The sequence below is a fragment of the Peromyscus maniculatus genome, chromosome 7 (assembly GCF_049852395.1).
Source record: "Peromyscus maniculatus bairdii isolate BWxNUB_F1_BW_parent chromosome 7, HU_Pman_BW_mat_3.1, whole genome shotgun sequence".
Classification (NCBI taxonomy): Eukaryota; Metazoa; Chordata; class Mammalia; order Rodentia; family Cricetidae; genus Peromyscus; species Peromyscus maniculatus.
In genome coordinates this window covers 39,222,099-39,245,539 of record NC_134858.1, presented here as the reverse complement: position 1 = coordinate 39,245,539, position 23,441 = coordinate 39,222,099, and the positions used below count along the sequence as shown (strand labels likewise).

General features: G+C 45.6%; 1 protein-coding gene across 2 annotated transcripts in view; it reads left to right on the top strand.

Moving 5' to 3' along the window:
• Tbcel (tubulin folding cofactor E like) overlaps positions 1-23,441 on the top strand; it is a 60,176-nt gene that overhangs the window by 27,068 nt on the left and 9,667 nt on the right. For both annotated transcript variants that reach the window (XM_006981238.4, XM_015999732.3), the window contains exons 4-7: positions 2,290-2,471; positions 3,960-4,216; positions 8,011-8,137; positions 10,354-10,470. In XM_006981238.4, coding sequence (XP_006981300.1) covers positions 2,290-2,471; positions 3,960-4,216; positions 8,011-8,137; positions 10,354-10,470 — 683 coding nt within the window. The remainder of the gene's footprint in view (positions 1-2,289; positions 2,472-3,959; positions 4,217-8,010; positions 8,138-10,353; positions 10,471-23,441) is intronic.

Here is a 23,441-nt window from a genome sequence, read left to right as displayed (position 1 = left end):
TGTCCCTAGACATTAACCGAGTTGACTTCAGCCTGTATTAACATGACAGTGTGGAACAAAGTAACGTAGAATGTTCTTTGAGTTTTCTGAGTGGTCGCTAACATTACAAGTTATGATCCGTTTCTTTTGTTTTCAGTGCTTGGCTGCTATGTATCGAAAGGCTAAAACACATTGGGTGAGAAATGTAATAGTTTGGAGGGAGGTAAAAATGTGCCCATTTTTCTTAATTGGGCACCTGTATATAAAGCAACTGCAGTTTTTAGCTACTGACTTGGATTTTTGGCTGGATAGAATTTTGTTCGACCTTTCCCAACGTATCTCTGTTTCCCCCTTTCTCTTATTGAAACCATTTTATAAAAGAAATTGAATCGAGTGTGTGAGCGGAGGGAGGAGTTAACCAGTCCAGTGAGGTAGAGAAAAGCGTGGGCATAAATTACAGATTGTTATCTTCATCCCTTCCCCATTTCCCCACAGCTCTGGTTTCCTCCTTTATGGATGCCAGGGTAAAGGACCCCTATGAAAGCCTGGCACTGGAGAGGCCTTAGAGGTGATGCAGGTTCATGTCCTGGCTTTTGCACGTGAGCAAACTAAACTCATTCCAGCCAGCGGAGTCTTCTTTATCTTTAATCTAAAGACACCGCGTGAAGAGCTGCCTTAGAAACTCAATGGAGTGTGTTGCAGTTGGGAAATTTTTCTATCATAAGTAAATTTTTATCAGTCTAATCAATACTATATTTTCCTTATCGTCCATGTGAGGTTACATAGGAAGCCTTTTTGATCTTCATACATTAAAAGAAAATATTTGTTTCTAACACAAAATATTTCCTGCTGATTGCTTAGCTTGTGTCCAGTGTAGTGTTTGGGAACATACACAGTGTCCTCACGGGACACTTGGCCAATGTAGGTGGTGAAGAGAGGATCATACAGCCATTAGCCTTGGGATTCCCCAGAATTTGTTTCAGAACCTTTAAGTAGCTCATTTTTTTAGGATTTTGCTCTTTGTTATAGAGGGAGGACTGGATGTTCAAGAAGGGTTTACCTTTTGTTTCTATTCACTTGGAGTTGCCCTGTTGTTAGAAGTTATTAAGTAGAACACCGTCCTTAAAAGAGGTGATGGGTAGCTGGTCATCGTCTCCTCTGTGAAAGTCCTTCTCATTGGTATTTAGGTCACAGGGTGTAATACACTGTTGGTCCTGTGTGAGCTATGGAGCTGTGTTATAGTCACAGCCTAGATTCCAGATTCTAGCCGTGGATTGCATTATGGGTTGGTAACATTCGCTCACAGAAGTGACTGAGAGAGAATATTCTCATACACTACCTGGCCCTGTGATGCTTAGTCCATTTGTAGGTATTGAACATCACCCCATGCTTCCCTCAGTTGGTCCTTACTGACCGAGCCAACTGCTCTTCAGTTGCTGTTCATTTTCCTCACATTATACTCGTGATGTACTATGGGACCATAGTCAAGTTATTTAATGTCTCTGAGCTTCAGTTTCCTCATTGTCACAATGAGAAAGTCACATCTGGCAGGTTGTTCAGAGAATTAATGTGTCGAGAAAGCTAGAACTGTGCATAGCGCATAGTTAGACTGAGTCACGTTTCCTGTCCCACTTTTTTGTATAAGTTGCTAAGTAAGCCATAAATTGGTGATCATGCTTTCTCCTTCACCAGTATCTATTTATCTGTCTGTCTGTCTATCTATCTGTTGATCTATGTCTTGGGCTTTTGAATAAATACATTTTAAAGTTTAACTTTTCTTTTCTTTTTTTCTTTGGAAACAAACTGAAGCATCCCTAAGTGGTGATGTCTCTCCTGTCAGTTTTGGACATACAGATCGTCACAGGAGCACAGGGGGTGGGATTGAAGAAGCCTTTACTCAGACTTAATGTGGTGTTGAAGGAGAGGGAGAAGGTGGTCAGAGAATTGCATGGCTTAATCTTAGCTCTTTAAAAATGTGTAGCCTAGAGTACCATCTAAATTATCCTTTTATCTTACTTATGCAAGAGTGTATCATACTGGGCAAAATCAGGGCCTTGCTAATGGTCACACAGGGAACCTCCCTGTGCCACTAACTCTCAGGTAAGCTACTCTTTCTTAGAAACAGACTAAATTACTTGCCTCAATTTGTTGCATTCACTTCTGCTACTCTGTAGGTGCCTTTGCTAAGTGGAACTCCCTGAGGTAAAAGGCCCTTCATCTGGGGACTACTTACTCAGGCCCTCATGAACATCACTGCTCTTTAAAAGCTCCAATTACTGCCTGATCCACATCTCTCTCTTTTCTCCGCAGGTCAGTAAGATTGTGTCAAATGTTCCTCAGTTGGAGTTTCTAAACCTGAGTTCCAATCCTCTGAATCTGTCGGTTTTAGAGAGAACATGCGCTGGGTCCTTCTCGGGGGTTCGCAAACTTGTCCTCAACAACAGCAAAGCATCATGGGAAACAGTGCACACGATACTTCAGGAGTTACCAGAGTAAGCCCAGCGAACATCGGGTAGTGGGGCCATGTTGCCATCTGTGTCCCTGCATAGAATTTCTGCTGCTCTCTCATCTCAGAAACTCTAGAGCTGTAGGTTGAATGGAGAAAGGTCAGAAAAACGAAGTCACTGGAGTGAGGGTGTGGGGTGACCTGTTCACCTTTCCAGGGGCATAGCTAGGAACCATTCAATTGCATCCTTCCCTAGAAAATTCCCCCGAGAAGCACTTGTCATCCTGAACACCTCAGCCTTTCTATATTTTAATCTTTGATTACCTGATTTAAGAATTGTGCTTCAAATCTTTGCTTGTAGAATCTCTGAAATGTGTTGACATTGGGATGACTAGGTGCTTCTGTGGGCTAATGTAAAGTGGATCTGGCATTCCTTTCAATAACTTAAGAAAGAAATTATACTTTGGGTTGGCAGCTCAGGGATGTTTTGTTCTGTTCTGTTTGTGTCTGTTTATGCATATAACTGTGCACAGGAGAACTTTGACAGAAAGAAATGAAGCTGGAATTTCTTTGATTTTTCTAAGTATAGAAATTATCCAGGTCCCCAGGATCTGGCCTCACATAACTTACTGTGCTTGAGTTCCTCACTGTTAAGCTAATCAGCTTTCTTCATGATGTACAGCTTCCAGTATGGCATTGAATTAATTGTTTCTTTGAGACAGGGTCTCATGAAGCCCAGGCTGGCCTCATACTCACTCTGTAGCTGAGGCTAGCCTTGAACTCCTTATTCTCCTGGCTCTGCCCCTTAGGTGCTAGAATGACTTGTCTGTCCCATTAGATGTGGCAGTTGAATTAACTTTTAAACTCAGACGTCATTTGCTAACCTGTGACCTTTGAGTGACCTTTGCCAAGCCCTTAACCTCTTTGGGCTCAGTTTCCTTGTCTGTGAAGTGGACACCATTATATTAATATTTCTGGCACAAGGGCTGACACAGGGTGGGGACTTGGTAGTTATTATTTCTTTTTATAAACACTTGTCCATGTTGTTTTGTAGAATTTCCTTCTATTGCTTCTCAGCTTAAGTAAGTCTATTCCTCCTTGACAGCCGGGCATCCTTTCCTGCCTTGTAAACTTCCACTTCCGTTTTGTTGCTACAGAAAAGACTCAGAGTTGGTGCTGCACTTTGGCGTTCAGTTACACGCAGGATCAGTCTAGCAGCAGTTCCCGCCAGTCTCTGCTGCTTCACTCTGGATTACCTTCCCAGCGACACACCACTTTGAGCTTCGGGAAAACTCCTTTATATTTTGTCTGTCATACACGCCAGAGTCTCACATATAGTGAGCATTTACTTATGTTCCGTTTTTAAGACAGGATTTCACTGGGTAACCAGGCTAGCCTCGAACTGATGCTCTTCCCGCCCCAGCCTCCTGGGGTTCCTGGCACGTGCATCGTTTAGTTATTGAATGCATGGCAGTGTGTGGGAAGGTCAAAGTCAACTGCTCTCAACCAGTGGCTGTTTCCTTTCTCTCTGCAGTTTGGAGGAGCTCTTCCTGTGCCTTAATGACTATGAAACAGTGTCTTGTCCTTCTGTCTGCTGTCATTCCCTTAAGCTCCTACACATCACAGACAATAACCTCCAAGACTGGACTGAAATCCGAAAGCTCGGGGTAATGTTTCCTTCCCTGGATACCCTGGTCCTGGCCAACAATCACGTGAATGCTATCGAGGAACCTGCTGACTCCCTGGCTAGGTTGTTCCCTAACCTGCGATCCATCAGCCTCCACAAGTCAGGTGAGGCACAGGCTTGCCCTCGTTCTCTGTCAGACTGCTCAAGTTCATGGTGGACTATAGTAATGATGTGTTTTAGTCATGACTGTACTCGTAAAGGGTGGGTTTCCAGGTACCTACGACCCACTGAAAATGATTAAGGACATCATTTTCTTCATAAGTACTCTAATAAGTACTAAGGAGCATAGAATTCTATTCATAATTTACATTTTATACATTAAATGGGTCATGTTATACACCAGGCGGTGGTGGCACACTCCTTTAATCCCAGCACTCGGGAGGCAGAGGCAGGTGGATCTCTGTGAGTTCGAGGCCAGCCTGGGCTACAGAATGAGTTCCAGGAAAGGTGCAAAGCTACAGAGAAACCCTGTCTCGAAAAACAGAAAAAAAAAGGGGGGGGGTATGTTATAAAGGAGTAAAATGAAATTGATGATATAGTTATTAAAAGACAGAAAAAAGAATTATAAACGAGATCATTTTACCTAGATACAGGGTAAGGAGTCATAGTCGGGCAGCCTTTTTTAAATGCTCATCTATATACTCTTGATTATCACCTTATTGCTGCTGTCTGCTATACATTACGAGAATGAATTTGTGTTAATGATTTTTACTTAAGACCGGTTTTAGGTTCACAGCACACGTAAGTAGAAAGTAGATGTATGCACAACCTGCCTCCACTTTCCACCGCCCGCCCCCAGCTGTATGTTGTAACGTGCCCGTCAGTGAACTGGTTCTGACATGTCATGCTTCTGAGAGTCAGTAGCTTCCCTTCGAGTGAGTGAACCCCACGGGCTCAGAGAAAAGAGCAGAACAGCTCCTCCAGGTGGGGTGCGCAGACGAGCTCCATGCTCTCCCTGTGCCCCCGTCCACCTGTTTATCCCTCTAACGCGGACATGCTCCGATCCTCTGTAGTCTCTGCACCTTTGACACAGGGCCATTCATTTAGAGTCACACCATGTGGAGCTTTTTAAAATCAGTTTCTTTCACTTAGTAATTCACATTTAAGCTTCTCATGCCTTTTCGTGGCTTGAAAGGTCCTTTCTTTTCAGCCCAAATGATACTCCATTTTCTAGGGGGTACCATAGTTTATCCATCACCTGCTGAAAGGGCTTTGATTTTGCTTTCAAGTTTGAACAGCTGTAAGTAAAATGTTTTAGAATACTATTTTAAGATGTGTTACATTTGTTTATGCTGTGGAACATTTGTTTAATAATGCAAAGATGTGTTGCATTCTTTTAAGTTTCATTTGTTTAACTCTGTGAAGTTGTATTACTATGCCTGTCTAAAACACCTGATTGATCTAATAAAGAGGTGAATGACCAGTAGCAAGGGAGGAGAAAGGATATGCGGGGCTAGCAGGCAGAAAGAACAAATAGAAGGAGAAAACTGGGTTGAAGGAAAAAGGAACAAGAGAGGAAGGAGGAGGACTTCAGGGGCCAGCCACCCAGCTACACAGCCAGACATGGAGTAAGAAGGAAAGAAAAGTAGACAGGAATAGAGAAAGATAACAAGCTCCAAGGCCAAAGATAGACAGGATAATTTAAGAAAAGCTGGTGAGAAACAAGCCAAGCTAAGGCTGGGCATTCATAATTAAGAATAAGCCTCCTGGCCGGGCGGTGGTGGCGCAGGTGGTGGCGGCGCATGCCTTTAATCCCAGCACTCGGGAGGCAGAGGCAGGCGGAACTCTGTGAGTTCGAGGCCAGCCTGGGCTACCAAGTGAGTACCAGGAAAAGGCGCAAAGCTACACAGAGAAACCCTGTCTCGAAAAACCAAAAAAAAAAAAAAAAAAAAAAAAAGAATAAGCCTCCATGTGTGATTTATTTGGGAGCTGGGCAGTGGGTCCCCAAAAGAGCAAAAACCACCAACAACAGTAAAGCTTTAACCATCTGTGCAGTTTTTCAAGTGTATATAAGCTTTCAGTTTGTTTAGGTAAATAATAAGGGTGGGACAGCTGAATCATATAGTAAGATTTTACTTAGTTCTGTAAGAAATCCTAAACTTGCAAAGTAGTTGCACTGTTTTCCATTTCCACCGACAGTGAATGAGAGTTGTGTTGCCCCACATGCTGGACAGCATTGGGTGTTGGCATTGGTGTATGCTCTGACTTCTAATAAATGTCTTGAGTTTGAAGTTCCCTAACTGCCAACAGGAAAGAGTCTTTCTGTCTGCTTACTTGCTGTCTGTTGTCATCTGTGAAAAGGTTCAGGGACTTTGGCACTTTTAGTTATAGTGAGGTTGTTAGTTGGGTTATAATTGGGGTGGGTTGTGAGGTTCTATTCTTAGGAAGATGAGAGCAAACTTTCCAGATAAGGGACTGACAAAAAAACTGAAGTACAGATACCATCAAAGTCCAACTTGATGAACAAGTGGGTTTTATTGAGGTTATTTATAGAAGTATGGGTGAGGGATTACTTACAGGAGCAGAACTGATGCAATGACAGTTGCATCACCAAAGTCCACCCAGTATGAGTGACAGTTCACAAAAACTGGAAACTTGGAGCACACTGAACAACTTGTAGGCAGCTCAACAAGTTGGAGGGTGTCCTTGTCCAAGTGGATCAGTTGGTCTTTGTTTTTCCGAGGCAGTTTGGCTAGTCTCTACTTTTTCTAGGCCTTTCGGCTTGTCTGCCATGGATTCTCAGCAGTCTTTACTACTTATATTTTTGGGGAGGGAGGGACCTAGTGAATCTGGTCAATTTCAGGAACTTCCTGAAGCAATCTTAAGTTGTTTACTTCCAGTCTTAGGGGTTTCCCTATAGTATTTCACTTCCCCTTAGAATGGTCGTGTTGTTTTATCTCCCTGTAAACATCCTGTTTTAAATGTTTTCCTTCAAGATAGAAGATTTACATTTGGAGGAAACTGCTACATAACAGCATGAGCTATTAATTGGATTATAAATTGGATTTTTGTTGAGTTGTTAGTTGGATTATTGTTAGTTTGATATCTGAGTTATAGTTGGCTGTTAGTTGGGTTGTTAGGTTGTAGTTGAGTTGCTTTCAATGCTGTAGATTGAGCCTAAGGTCTTGTTTGTGCTAATCTATCAGTGATCTAGAACTAAGCGTCTTCACCTGACTAGTGCTCGACTTGCTTCAGAGTTTGGGGTTACTGTGCTCAGGGGTCGGGTGTGTTTTTGTAGTGATTTTGAACCCATTTCCCTGCCATTAGCATGAGGGTAGCATGAAGTAATAAGTTTTAGGTTATGGTTCTCCTGCTCTCGTCACATGTTAGAACATATTAGAGGAAAGTTTGGTATGCCACCATCACCTCAGACAGTCGTAGTCCACGAGTCTGCTTTTAAGTAAAGAAGTCCATCAAGTCCCTTCTTAGAAAAATTCCAGCATGCACCCTGTTTGCTGAAACCATGATGACCCAGTTAGAAGCCGTTGTTGTGGAATGGGAGATGGGAGGCTGTTGGAGAACCAGGCCCACCCTCTCTGTCCTTCACCATTGAGCTCACAAAGACAGGAGAGGCTCTATAAGTGGGTTGGTTGGTTGGCTGTCTTTGTTGCTTTTGGCAGCGTCTCACTATCCTGCCCAAGCTGGCCTTGAACTCCAGATCCTTTTGCCTTAGTTTCTGAGCAGATAAGAATCTAGACATGCAGGACTGAGCCTGTTTCCCCGGGGAGCTCCTTTGGAGTTTCACCATATCCTTGTATCCTTGGAAAAGGACCAGCATCTGGCTGGCTGTTTGTACCTCAACATTTCAGGAATTGATAGGTAACTGCTTGCTCATCTTTATCTTCTTCCTTTTGCTCTTTTCTGGGTTTACTTAAATAATATTTTTTTTCCCAATTAGGTTTGCAGTCATGGGAAGACATTGACAAACTAAATTCCTTCCCCAAGCTTGAAGAAGTGAGATTGCTCGGAATTCCTCTTTTGCAGCCATATACCACCGAGGAACGCAGGAAGCTGGTGGTGGCCAGGTGTGTTGTCCTGCTCCCCTCTGCTTCTTTCTGAAGGGGCCTTCAAGGGCGGTGTAGTCTTTGGGGTGCTGTGGATTGTCCCATCTCCCGAGCAGACTGTGCTTGTGCAGTTTCTGTAGTATAGATGAAATTCTGAACGGTCTTATTAAGTAAGAAACACAGAGCTAAATGCAGAGTTCAAAGCCCAGAGATCGAGCAGCAGCCAAGAGTTAAGACCACATTCTTACCCCTCACTGTCGCTGTCGTCCTTTCTTGAGAAAGAGCCCTACTTCCTGTGTGTCTGTATTTTTATTGACTTTCTGTTCTGCCTTCTCATTGGTTGTAAACACAACCACGTGACCTCCTTGTCACTGCCTGTCTATACAGACCTCCAGGTCTCTATCGTTGGTATTGAGATTAAAGGCGTGTGTCACTATGCTGGCTGTGTCCTTGAACACACAGAGGTTCTGCCTGTCATGTGATCAGGATTAAAGGCATGTGCTACCACTGCCAGACTTCTGCTAAATGGCTTGCTATTAGCTCTGACCCCCAGGTAACTTTATTTATTAACATACAAATAAAATCACATTTCAGTACAAATAAAATATTACCATATTTCCCCCTTCTATTAATTATTGTTATTATTATTATTTTGATATTAGCTCTGACCCCTAGGTAACTTTATTTATTAACATACAAATAAAATCACATTTCAGCACAAATAAAATATCACCATACTGTAGAACTCAGGCCTGGATAAGAACGGATGTGATATCGTGAGCAGGACCTATGGCTGTCCTGCCGAGGCCGCTGGGGGAACATTCTCTTGTAAATGTATGCTTTGTTTGTTTATTTTTAAATGCTTAGAGTATTTGAAAGCCCATTTTAGGTGGTGAGGGGAAAACCTACTGATGGAGATCGTCTGATGCGGTGTCCTTATGTCCTCTAACACGGTGGTCATGTAAAGTGCGGCTGTCCCAGGCCATGGGGCCCTCTCCGCAGTGGCTCTTTTCTTCTTGAGGACTCGTTGGTTGACTTGAGAAGGCAGCTGTACTGTCCTGTGCTCCCTGCCTTCCCTGTCTCTGACGCTGCCTCTGCACCCCGCGGCAGCGGCTTCCCACCGGTGTGTGCCCGTATGAACCGTTCGCTGAAAGGAGATTTGGGCTGAAATGAAAAGAGCCCGGGGCTTTGCTTTGCTCTCTGTGTGCACCCCACATGGAGCTTTTGAAGGACGGGCAGTAGGCTTTGGGGTTTCTTCAGAAGAGCGCCTCCTTAAGCACTGTATTGATCTTTCTGCCCAGCTAATGCCCAGCTAATGCTGCCATGCCGGGACTTCTTACCACAGTCAGAGGGCTCACTGTGTTCTTGTGGGGAAGGCCGAGTCTCATGGTGGGTAGGCTTTAGGCTTTAGTTCTTCACACAGTTCTTTCACAAGCAGGAGATGATTTGTGAGTTACATATTCCTGTTTTATGAAGTACACTGTGAACTTGAGCTATTTAACATGGCAGCCGCCAGCCTGGGTGGCTATGAGCCCTTGAAATAATGGCATGGCTAATTTGAAATATAAAACAGACACTGGATTTCCCCTAGTTTATATGAGTAAGAGACTATAAAAGAGCTCATGACTTACTTTTTAAAATATTGATTACATGTGGAAATGTTCATATTCTGGTTATATTGGATTAAATAAAATATATTGTTACAATTTTACCTCTTTTTGCTTTTTAAAATGGCTGGAGAGATGGCTCAGTGGTGAAGAGTACTTGTTGCTCTTCCAAGGACCTGAGTTCGGTTCCTAGTACCCATGTCAGGTGGTGCCCCCCGCCTGTAACTCCAGCTCTAGGGAGTCTGTTACCCTCTTTGGGCCTCTGCAGGCACCTGCACATGTGAGTACATGTGCAGACACAGACACATGTACATGAAAAAGAGAATAAAAGCCAATTTTAAAGTGGAGCTGCTAGATACTTCAGATACATGACTGGACTGCATTTCACCCACCTGAGTTGGACAGTGTGACCTAGGGTTGTGCTCTGAAGTGTTAGGTTTAAAACAGAAGATCACCGTCACATCCAAAACTGCAGCATGCAGCACTCTTTATTTTGTCCTTTGGATGACTTCGCTGCGTGCCAGTCTTCACACAGGGACAAGGTCCAGCCTGCCGTGTCCTTTCAAAAATGACGACCAATTGCTTCATTTCCAGCGCCTTACACTGTGTTTATTTGGCTTTAACTTATAGACTGCCCTCTGTTTCCAAACTCAATGGCAGCGTTGTGACCGATGGAGAGCGAGAAGATTCGGAGAGGTTTTTCATCCGGTACTACGTGGACGTCCCGCAGGAGGAAGTGCCATTCAGGTAAAATGCTCTCAGCAGGCACCGTAGAGCGCCGGGCCAAGGTCTGATCCTAGAGGACTTTGGCAATAGATCTAAAGGAAAAATAAAACATAAAGGCAGATATATTTTATTTTCCTGTCCATAGTGCAGTGGCTCTCAGCCTGTGGGTTGTGACCCCTTTAGGGGATCAAATGACCCTTTCACAGGGATGGTATATCAGATATTTATATTACGATTCATAACAGTAGTAAAGCTGCAGTTACTAAGTAGCAGTGAAATAATTCTATGGTTAAGGGTCACCACAGCACCAGGAACTAGCTGTATTAAAGGGTCAAGGTATTAGGAAGGATGAGGACCACTGCCACAGTACATTTTCTCTAGTCTTCTGTAGACAGTGGACTGGTGTCTGGCTAACACCTGTTTTCCCACACCATGCTTTGTGTCGCCAATTTCTCTTCTCAGAGCATGTTTTCATCTGCCCTCAAACTGGTTCCTTCTGCCTGTTGTGTTTGCTTTGGGCCTAGTAGATCTTCAGATGAGCAGGCTTGGCAAGTGAGGAAAGGTCTGGAAAGGGGGCTCTTGAAGGGATGAGTTAGGGTGGCTGCATAAGAAGGGGGATGCAGGGCTGAGTTAGCGTTGTCTGAATTTCGGGAGGAGGTACTGGCTAGTGTGAAAAAGTACCTTTAATACTCCACAGATGAAAGGAAGGGTGGAGGGGCATGTCCCCAAATACGAAAGAAAAGATAACCTTGAAAACAGGTTTCCAGGTGTTGACAAATAGAATTGCTTGCCAAAAAAGTGCCATGCCTCCTTTATTTAAGAAAAAGCCAGGGGGCTGGAGAGATGGCTTGATGGTTTAGACTTGTTCTTGCAAGGGACCTGGGTTCAATTTTCAGCACTCACGTGGTCACAGCCACCCATAAGTCTAGTTCCATGGAATCCAACTCCCTCTTCTGACTTCCTAAGGCACCAGAAATGCATGTGGCACACAAACATACATGTAAGCAAAATACTCTTACTCATGTATGTACATGTTATGGGATATTTGATCGCATTGTGAAACTCCAAGACTATGTTAATAAAATTAACCTTGGATCAGGGAGTGAAGCCAGTGACTAGTTGACAAGAATTAGCCATAGAGAGTATGGAGGACTCAGGAATATGGATAGAGAGACACATAGGAAGGAGTAGGGAGGGACTTAGAGATTCCGAGGCTTTTTGAGACGAGTGGCAAGATGCTTCTTTGCTTGGTCTCGTGCCAAAAAGAAAGGCCAGTCAGCTGGTTGCTTCTCAGCATCTCTGATCTAGCAGGTTTTGACTCCAGCATCTGACTCCCAAGTCTTTATTGATAAACAGAACAATAGAGACTTAGTTAAAACTTACATTTGGTGGCCATGGCCAAGCCGGTGCCCATGCCCAGCAGGACCGGAAATCCCGCCAGGCCTCAGCCTAAGTGGTGGGGTGCTGACTGTGGGACTGCAGGGTGCAGACGGTAGTTAAAACATCAGTAGATTCAGGTGCAGCCATTAAGCCAGCAGAAAAACAACACATATAGAATAAATATTAGAAAGAAAGAAGGAAGGTAAGGCTGGCTAGGGAGAAAATGCTTGCTAAGAAAGCAGGGACAGTTCAAGTCGGATGCATAGTGCTGACAGACATCAGCCTCTGGGGAAATGGGAGGGCAAGACAGAGAATCTGAAGCTCTTAGGCCAGCTAGCTTGCCGTGTACAGTGGGAAAACAACAGTGAGAGCCTGTCTCAGACAAGGTGGCAGGTGAGGCTGACCTCTGACCTCTGAGCTCCACATGCACACTGAGGCACGTGTGCATCCGCACCCGCACCCGCACCCACATCCACAAGTGCAAACACATGCAAGAAAGGAAAGAAGAAACTACCCTTGAAACATTAAAAAGAAAGGAAAAAAGAAATAGCTGGGCATGGTGGCATATACCTGTAACCCCAGACCTCAGGAAGTGGAGGAGAAAATAGGAGCAGGAGTTCAGTGGTAACTATGGCTATGTAGAGAACTGTGTTCTTGGACAGAAAAAAAAAGAGAGGGAGAGAGAGGAGGAGGAGGAAGAAGAAGAAGAAACTTTGGTGGCTTACATCTGTAATCCTAGCATTAGATCATCCAGTAGCAGAATTGGGGTTCAGAGTTTGAGGTTAGCAAGGGCTAAATGTGTTAAAACAAACAAACAAAAACTGCACTATGAAACCAAAATGGCAGAAACAGCAACAAGAAATCTTCAAGACTAACAGGAGCCCTTACTAGATCCAGGGGTCAGCCGAGCAAAGTGGACATAGAGAGAGGGTGAGGCAGTTTAGTTGAACCTTGTGTCTACAAATACTCAGGATTCTGAGTCATTCTTGCTGGATGGACGTGTTTTCTCCTCAAATGTATTAATGTTTACAGACTAAGCTAAGTGACTTAAAGCAGTACATTTTGTAGGGCTGTGAGTTTGCATAAAGATCCCTCTGTGGTTATTTAGAAATATTTAAACTCCTGAGTATTTAAAATGTTAGAGAAATTAAAGATTCTTAAGAGTCTTTAAATTAACTCAGAGCAGCCAGGTGAGGGATTTTATTACACCTTTTAATAAACACTGTACATACGAGATTTGAACTAAATGAAAAAAAAAAAAGGTTTAAATGTGGTCCATGGCTGCAAGGTGGCCTATCGGGTAAGGGCTGATGGTGCTCACCACTAAGCCTGATGATGGGAGTCTGACTCACAGTATGGAAGGACACAACCCAGTCCTGCAAGCTGTCTTGTGACCTCCACACACACGTCATGGCATGAACAGCGGTTGCTGCACCCAGGTGTGCTGGCTGCTCATGTGCACTCATGCTCTCACATGCACGTGTGCGTGCACACACACAGGAGCACACGCAGAAAATAAATAGATCTTAAACTTAAAATATGGTCCAGTATCTGTTTTCATTTGGCTAACTTACTAAGACCTGTAGATACAGCTCTGTGGGCACAGACTGACAAAAAGGAACAGAGGAAATTGTTTTCTGTCCTAATGGTGTGATTATCTTGACGTGCACTTACTCCTCTGTAAGAGTGTTGTAGAATGAAAGCCAGAGAAATCAACCTTGATTAGCTTTAATCAGCAGAGAAGTGCATTAGGAGGATCTTGGGAAGAACGGTGAGGCAGGAACCAAGGGAGGCTGCGACAGCCACCACAGCCTCAGCTTCAGCTCCTCTTGATGTGGCCCTGTTGTCTGGGACACCCGCAGCTGTGTCAGTGGCTGTGGGTTTCTGTCATTTAGAGTTTCCACTGAGTTCCTGCTGCGTGACCAGTGGTATTGTAGAGCTGGCCGATGAGGATGGCCACGCCCCTCCTTGTGCGGCTCCCGTTCTAATCAGAGCTTTCACTGCGACCACAGGCTGACCTTGAACTTAGGCCCTCTTGTCTCTGCCTCCTAAGTACGGGGACTACAGATGTCACCACTGTTCTTATTTCAACCACCATGTTTTTTTTTTTTTTTTTTTCTAGAACTTCTTTTGAGAAATACTGAAACATCAGATTTTTGGTTGTTCATTTTGCTTTTCTATGGGACAGTGCTGAGGATGGAACCCAGTACTAGGTGAACTCTCTCTCTGAGCTACATCCCCAGCATCCTGATCTTCACACTTTCCCCAGATAGAAGCCATTCACCAGAAGTAACAGCTTACTTCTTAATCTTTCCAACATCGGTGTATTCCTTTTCTCAATTGTAAGAAAGATAGTGTTCTTGCATATCCTTAATGTGGTCCTTGTGCAAATGGAAATGTGTTTCTGGACAGCCCAGGTCTTATGGACTGCTGTGTTTAGTGCTAAGTGTTGGACCTTTAGGGGGCATCTATATTACTTTTATATCATGATACCTGTTGACTCAGTAGTGAAGTTGACCATTCTAGTATACCTTTTACAGAAATGATGGAAAATGAGGGAAAAAAAAGAAAAAGAAATTTAAATTTGTAAATATGTACATGCACATAACAATGAACGCAGTGTAAATGTGGATTGATACTGTTATTTTAACACTGATCCCAGGGCGACAGTTGGCCTTCACTGCTTTCGTCCATTGCCCATACACACACACACACACACACACACACACAATCCCTGTTGGCTTATGGCTCTCTCTGACTTCCGGCAGGGCAGTCAGAGGCAGCTGTTTCTGTTGGAGTCTGCGCCCTTACCAGTTTTACATATCTGTGCTTTCTTGTCTTGGAATTTCTTCCTCTAGACCTGGCAGTGCAGGGAAATGCTAAAGAGAGCCTCTGGATTCCATCCACATCCAAATGTGACTCCTTTATTTCCCCTGACATTTAATCACCTACCTTGGCTGCCATGTCTACAAACTTTTTTGGGCGATACATTCGGCCTGACGTTGTGGAGAAATAGAATGGGTAGCTGTGGGGTGCAGTTTCCAGGAGGATGTTATTCTGAGGGCTAAGCTCTGAAACCTTGTAAAGCTCGTGAGTGTAAAAGCTGTTTTGCAAGCTGTTTGTTGGATGGACTCAGGGTCTGTCCTGCACTCCGCTGGCAGCCGTTGGAGCTGCAGACCTACTCTGACTCAGGAAGAGCTGGCGTTATTTTTGACCCAAGTGAAGCGGTTGGTGGAGATGCAAGGAGAGTCACCATCAGCAGGCCTCTGTGGTGACACTGTCTGTGCCTCTCTCAGGGGAAGGAAGCATTCTTGCTTCACTTTAATGCTGCAGTTGAACAAGATCCATGGGCTCCTTAAAGTGACCCTACAGACTGCACGATTTGTCCATTACTGCAAAGGATTCACACAGACTGTTTAATTAATGCATTTGCTTGTTTTGGTGTAGGGGTGTGTGTGTGTGTGTGTGTGTGTGTGTGTGTGTGTGTGTGTGTGTGTGTGTGTGTGTACACCTGTGAGTATGGAGGCCAGAGATTGATATCTGCTGTCTTCCTCAGTTGCTCTCCATATCATTTTTTGAGACAACGGCTCTCACTGAAGCTGGAGCTCAATGACTTAGTTAGCTTGCCAGCAAGTTCCAGGGATCCTCCTATCTCAGAGATTATAGGTGTGTGGTATCCCTGACTTTTTCCAGTGCTGTTGGGGATCTGAACTCAGGTGGCAAGCACTGTACTGACTGAGCTCTCCCCAGCCCCTGACACAGACTATAATGACCGATCCTTCCTTCCTTCCTTCCTTCCTTCCTTCCTTCCTTCCTTCCTTCCTTCCTTCCTTCCTTCCTTCCTTCCTTCCTACCTACCTACCTACCTACCTTTTTATCTCAGTATGCCTACTTTCCCATCCACTAGTGCTTAAATGCCACCACTTGGCTACCTTTGTCCTTCCGGTGGAAACAGGTAGACTGATTTCAGTCCCTGCCCGCATCTCTGACCTTTGAAGGCTTTTTCAGAGATGTGGGTACTCCTCTTACAGTTTCAAGGCTTAGAGTAAGAAGTGTCTTCTGGGTCCTTCTAAGGTTTCATGAGTAGAAGGTGGGTAGAAGGGTAGTGTGGGTGACATGATCACTTGTGTTATTCTTGTGTCCATCAGGTTTTGAATTCTTGCACACTTACATTTGGCATCTCAGCTTCCTTTAGCATAGACCACGGCTAAATCCACTTTCTGGTCAGCCAGCTGGACACACACTGTAACTGCTCTCTGCTGCTAATGGGGCCTATCAGATTTGAGACCTTTTGGTAAGTTCTATGCCAACAGAGCCAGCAGGAGCAAAAAGTGCCTTTCCTTCCTTGGTCTGCACTCTCAGACTCTATTTGTATACTGACTTCCAATATGTCTATCTTCTCAGTGACCAGAGTTGTGTTTTATGATTACCATCTCTGAGTGTGCCCTGATCTGATGCTAACCGGCCAGGATATATATATGAAAGGGACTAATGTATCCTTATAGGGTGATTTTAGAGAATCAGACTCATTAATAAGTGAGGAAGGGCTACCCAGTTAGCAGGGATGTTCAACACCTCCACACACCTTCATTCCAATACTCTCTTCCCCTTTTTCCTTTTTCCTTTTTAGATTTTTTTTTTAAATTACGTATAGGTGTGTGTGTGTGTGGATCTGTATGTGGGTCTGTGAATGTGAGTGTGGGTGCTAGTGGAGGCCAGAGGTGTTAGATACCCTGGAGCTGCAGTTGTGGGCAGCTTTGGGCCACCCAGTGGGAGTGCTAGGAACTGCACTCTAGTCCTCTGCAAGAGGGGCCTGTGCTCTTAACTTCTGAACCATCTCTCCAGCCCTCCTTCTCCTTCCTCCAGTCACTGCCTCAGCTTTCCCGTGGCCATTTGACTCTTACAGACCTTACTCACTTGCAGGTAAGAAGCAAGGATATAAACTCTTGTATATTTTTTATGGCTGCCTTAGCTGTTTTGTTAGAAAAATAAAGGCACTTTTTTTGGTGAAGACAGGAATGGGATCTTACTATATAGCTCAACCTCAAGCTCATGTTATTTATTTAAATTAATTTTTATTTACGTGTGTCAGAGGGTGAGTTGTGTGCGTGCCTATGGAGGCCAGAAGACCTCTTTGATTCCCTGGAGCTGGAGTTAACAAGTGGTTTGTGAGTTACCCAACAAGGGTTCTGGGAACCAAACTCGGGTCCTCTGGAAAAGCAGGGAACATTCTTAATCCCAGAACCACCCCCTCCAGCCTCTAGCCGTGAATTCTTGATGCCCCTTTGTCTGCACTGTGAGTGCTGGGATAATAGGCGCACGCAGCCATGCCTGGCTAGATTGTATTTTAATAGTACTCACATTTCAGCCTCCTCCTTGGGCGTAGTTATGGGGATCTCACCCTAACCTAGCAGGAGCTGTGCCTCGTGGCCTTGAATTCATAAGCTTCTCATTATGGCAGCGCTGTCAGGTACCCCGAGCTTTGCACATGACCATGGGTGATAATTAGTTCTTTCAGTTCTCCGCACTGATTTAAAAATGTCTCTGTGAGCACTGATACGATACCCACTGGCCTCTGCTAGGCAGAACCCAAGCGCAAATTGCCCTTCATTACCTGAGAGTCGATTGCTTGTAATTCATCTACTCTCTGCTACTAATTTCTTAGTGCAAACAATGGACTCAACTCTGGACAAGTTAAGTCGGGTAGGAATTTAGTGAGAGGATAATGGATGCTGTGTGGCTCACACAACTGACAAGAAGATTAGCGAATTATACTTGGGCAGGATCGGTGCACTGCAAGGCCCAGGCAGGATTTCTGTATCCATACATGAGCAAATGCTTCGGATAGTGAAGGTTGGATAGCCCTCAGCAGTCAGTACGCCACCATTGCCCTCAGACCTTTGTAGCCATGCCTGTGAGTCCTCAGATCTCTGTCTGCTGCCGGCAACCTCTGAAGGAACTAGAGAGATGGTTCAGCACTTAAGAGTGCCTTCTGTTCTTACAGAAGACTCAACTTTGGTTCCCAGCACCCATGTGGCAGCTCACAACTGTCTGGAATTCCAGTTCCAGGGGATCTGATGCCCTCTTGTGAGCTCTGTGGGCTCCTGCACACATGTGGTGGACATCGAGGTATACATACACATAAAATAAGCACACACAAGCTGTCATACCTGCATCTTTGCTTAGTACCTAAGATTTAAAAGGACAGCCTTGTGTCATATCCTCTCTTCTAGTTTCTGGGAAACACAGAAAGAATATCTTCTCTTTAGTGTTTGTTCTTCTTTTAGCTGTTTGCATCTCGTGTGTTTTGAAACCCACCCCCCACCCCCAGGCCCTAATCAGAAGCACATTCAGGTATTGACAGCCAAAGCTGACTTCCATCATCCACTACAATGCCTGTTCCCTAGTAGTTTTCATATAAATCTCCTGGTGGACCTATTCAGCAAATGTTTTGAGTCCTTGTGATATGCCAGAACCATGTTATGCCTTTAAAAAGGAACTGTGGGGGCTCATGACATGGCACAGCAGGTAAAGGTTGCCACCAAGCCCGACACCATGAGTTCCGTCTGTGGTACCCACACGGTGAGAAGAGAGAGCTGCCTCCTGAAATTGCCTTTTGTGCCTCCGCATGTGCCATGGGACCCATATCCACAAACTAAATGAATGTAATGCAGCCTTCAAAGAAGCTGTGGTGGCATTTATGCTCGATAGTCAGGAAGTGACAGATGAGAAAACAGTGTATATGAAGTGCATAGTGTGTTTAGTATGTGGTCCCTATGAGTAAGAATGGTGGTACATGAGCAGGTACTGTACTCACCTCTTCTCTTCCAAACTGCATCCGTCACCTCTTCCTACAATACCGATGAAGCACACATAGCCCTCCCCCCCACCCCAGGCATCTTAGTCCACGGTGGGATTGCAACTCCTTAGGTAAGCCAGTGTTTGCCCCAGTCAGACGGGCTTTAGACTCCTGGAAAGCGTGGCCATTTGCTTTGGAGAGAACATTTCTCTCCCTTTGACTGAATCTGCTGCTGCTGGTGGTGGTGGTGGGACTTTTAAATCAGTGTCCAATTCAGTTTCCCGTGCTCTGACTTCCTCTACAGTCTCCTCTAGTGACTCGGTTTCCTGTGCTGACTTCCTCTACAGTCTCCCCGAGTTTCAGTTTCCTGACAGCCTCTCTCTGGTTACCCTGCCTCGTGTTAATTAGACGTAAATCACTCTATTTAACGTAGACATCAGTGAGGAAAGAGCCCCAGGTTGTCTCTGAGGGCCGTGATGGCAAGCTGAGGCTCCCGTAGCAGCAGAGTTACCTGGTGACTCAGTAGCGTTCTTCACATCTGTTTGGTTGGTTCTTACCAATGAAACTCACTATGGACAACCCAGAGGTTTACTGAGTCTGTTTTCCTACCCCAGAATAAAATGTTTGGGGCACTGAAGGGAGCGTACGTCAGTGTTGTGAGAGTGTCTTATAGGTGTAAGAGTTCAGTAATTGCCTACAGGTGCTCAGTTACCCTTTTCCCTTTCCTGCTGGGTGGGGTCTCCTTGCTATGGCTGCTTATGGTGAGTAACTGGCTAACAGGAAACTGAGCCACCAGACGTAGGCTGCATGTTTGTTTACTTCGTGAAGCAACTGAAGAAGAAAAGCCTCTGTTGTCGGATTCTTGGCCCTCAGGCATCCCGGTGTGTGCTGGTCAATAGGCCCGTTCTTTCGGGGCCTTCCTCTGTGCCTCGTCTCCCAGAGGCTCGTGGGGCAGTGGGGTCCTGTTTCACAGTAATCAAGTGTGTGCTGCAGGTGGCTGGAAAGATGTCCTCTCCTGGCTGGTCATGTTTCAATGCCTGGATTCTTCTGCCTCACCAGGAGATCTTCTAGGAATTGACTGTAGATCCTAGCCGGGCTTCAGGGGACAGTTTCATTTACTTACTGAATACTTGCTGTAAACCAGGTGGCACTGGACCAGAAACTGGGGTACGTGGACAAACCACAGTGTCTGGAGAGGCTTGCTTTAGGGCCACACTGGAGATACCTCCTCACCACATCTGCCCCTCTGCCCATACCTGATCCTCCTCACCACATCTGCCCTCTGCCCACACCTAATCCTCCTCACCACATCTGCCCCTCTGCCCACACCTAATCCTCCTCACCACATCTGCCCCTCTGCCCACACCTGATCCTCCTCACCACATCTGCCCCTCTGCCCACACCTGATCCTCCTCACCACATCTGCCCCTCTGCCCACACCCGATCCTCCTCACCACATCTGCCCCTCTGCCCACACCCGATCCTCCTCACCACATCTGCCCCTCTGCCCACATCTGATCCTCCTCACCACATCTGCCCTTCTGCCCACACCCGATCCTCCTCACCACATCTGCCCCTCTGCCCACCCCGATCCTCTTCACCACATCTGCCCCTCTGCCCACACCTAATCCTCCTCACCACATCTGCCCCTTTGCCCACACCTAATCCTCCTCACCACATCTGCCCCTCTGCCCACACCTGATCCTCCTCACCACATCTGCCCCTCTGCCCACACCTGATCCTCCTCACCACATCTGCCCCTCTGCCCACACCTAATCCTCCTCACCACATCTGTCCCTCTGCCCACATCTGATCCTCCTCACCACATCTGCCCTTCTGCCCACACCCGATCCTCCTCACCACATCTGCCCCTCTGCCCACACCTGATCCTCCTCACCACATCTGCCCCTCTGCCCACACCTGATCCTCCTCACCACATCTGCCCTCTGCCCACTCCTTTGTTCCTGCCCTAAGCTCTTGCGAGAGCTACACAGTCACCTATGACTTGACCCCTTCCTTTAACACAATTCCTTATGCTGTGGTGACCTGCCCCCCCCAACCATACAATTATTCTCACTGCTACTTCATAATTATAATTTTGCTACTCTTATGAATCGTAATGTAAATATTTTTGGAGATAGAGGTTTGCCAAAGGGGTTTTGACCCACAGGTTGAGAACCATCTGGGTTCTTTTCTTTTTAAGTTAGACTTTCACAAACTATCCTTAGATGGCTTGTAATTTCTGTCTGCTGTGTTCTTGAGTCCAAACTTGTATTGTTAAATTACAGCGGCCCAGTCACTAGTCCGTGAACCCACTGGCTGGCAGAAACTCAAGCCTCTGGGTTCAAACAACGGAAGCAGGAACCTGCTTGCTGGTGACCAGCACGTCTCGTGTGCTCTCACCTCAGGCTCTGGCACTCTCTCTCAGTTTGAACTGCAGGTTACCTGTGTGGCTTCTTCTCTTGCTTGATTTGAGAGTCTTCCTTGGCACACCCTAGTTAAAGTAGTTCGCCTCCGTCTCCTGCAGTTCCCTTAACTTACTTTGATTTTATCACCAACACCTGGTTTACATTAAACTGACCGTCCACTTGTATGTTAGTCCCTCCCCCCGCCCCCCCACACACACACACTGAACTGTCAGCCGAGCAGAAGTAGCAACATTTTCTGTTCAGTGCCGTTCTTTCTTCCCAGGACCCAGAACATTGCCTGGCAGGGTGGCACTGTAGTGACATTTCTATACTCAGAGTGCATGGGGAAGAAGATTAGACCAGGGAAAAGACTACCCTTTCCTAGGAAATGTTTGTGTTCCCCTGGAGGTGAGGAGAATCTTCTGGATGGTGTTTTCACATAACTAGTGAGGCAGAACTTGGGAAGTGCTGACAGTAGCGGAGAACGGGAGGAGCCGGGGGGCTGCCGAGTTCTTAGCTGCTCTTTCCTGACGGCTACTAGGAAATTGCTGGAAGTTTGATGTGTCCATGGGTCGGTTCAAAGGGTGGGCCTGGGTTCTGGTTACAAGGAGGGACTGAAAGAGACCTGGAGACTGAATTAGTAATGGAGACGGTAGTAAAAGAGGTGGTATGCTGGACCCCACAGGTCTTTATAGAGGATGCCCATGTTTGGCTGAATTATAGAACTCAGGCCTCAGAAAACACATTGCACAGCTGTACTTGATTTCAGATATTTATAGTGGAGGTTCCTCTGGGGGTATATAAACATCATTCAGGGAGACAGGCGCCTCCCTGCTGACGGCTCCTGCACATGTGTATTATTTTTATTCTGCCCTTTATCAGATGCCTGTCACACTGCTTCTGTTTACCGTTTTCCCTCCATCTTGTATTTGCTCGCTCTCTCCATCTCCTCTGAGAGATTGGATTTAAATTGCTTCTTTAGTACTGAACTAAAACTAGCCCTCAGTTTCATTTTAAAGAGAGAAAAAAAGGACAAAAGGAGGAACTTCCTTTTGGATGCCAGCATCCAAAACATCATATATCTTTGGGGTACAGTGGCTTCTTGTTCTGAGCCCAGTAGGGGGAAGTAAGTGAGCTGATTTGGGGTGTCTTTTGTTAGTCTTTAAAATTTCATACTTCATTCAAAGAGATGTAAGAGCCGAGTTAACAGTTAGCTGCTAATGGAGCCTGCAACAGAGCCAGAGGGAGCAGCTTCTTAGCTTTGCTCTGCTCACTGCCCTCTAACGCTGGCCCCTCCTCGCTTTGTATCCTGGGAAGGCTCCTTTATGATGTCAAGGATTAGGCGGCCAGTTCCTCGAGTGCTTACTTGTTGTAGCCAGTGGTATGCTTTGTGAAGTATGGAGGATATTTTTCCCTGCCAGAGACTAATGGCTCTTCTTAGCCGAGCTGATTGTATCTGCCTGTGATGGTGAGACAGGGCAGCGGGCTGTATTTGGACACCGCCCCATGAAGGCCCGTTTTGTCCCCCTTGCTGGAGGAATCCTAGCACACGGAGTCCGTTACCTCATATTCCTTCCACACAGAGGGCCTGCTGTTGTGAAGAACATTCCTCCCCTGGACACGGGTCTCCTGGGGTTCTCTGCATTGCCAAGCTCCATCATCCTCTGTCAGGCTGGTGACACAGCACTGCTCAGTTAGGCTGGGAGTCTGAGGAGAGACAAAGGGGGCTTTCTCCTCCCAGCTCCTTGGAGACCCTCGGAAATGTTAGCTTCCCCTGTGGCTCAAAGCCTTTGTCATCCCAGCCACCCAGGTCTTGGTTTCGACTTCTTGCCTCTTTCCCAGCCCAGCAGGAGGTTGCCTTCCTGTCTTGATGGCAGTTACAGATGAGTATTCCAGTATACCTGCAGAAGGGAAGGAGAATGCCCTGATCTTGTTGTCTTTGTTCTCTGAACTTTAGCTTCGGCCAGAAGAAGTAGCCAGCTTTATCTTTTTGGTGTTTTTTAATGAAGAATAATAATGAAAAATACTAAGAACAATAAAACACCCACTTTCCACCATTCAGAACTAATGAGGTTAATATTTCATATTATTTTTACTTTATTTTTAATTAAAAAGAAATAATATTACAGGAAAAAATAGGGTTCTTTTTTCTTCTCCTCCCATCCTATTCCTTACTCCAGGAAGCAACCAGAGCAAGAATTTTTTCTTAAAGATTTATTTTTTGAGTGAGTGTGTGTGTGTGTGTGTGTGTGTGTGTGTGTGTGTGTGTGTGTGTGCAGGTCCCCACTGAGGCCAGAAGAGTGTCAGATCCCCTTGGAGCTAGAGTTCTAGGTGGTTGTGAGCTGTCTGATGTAGGCACTGGGAACTGAACTCAAGTCCTCTGCAGAACCAGCAAGTGCACCTAA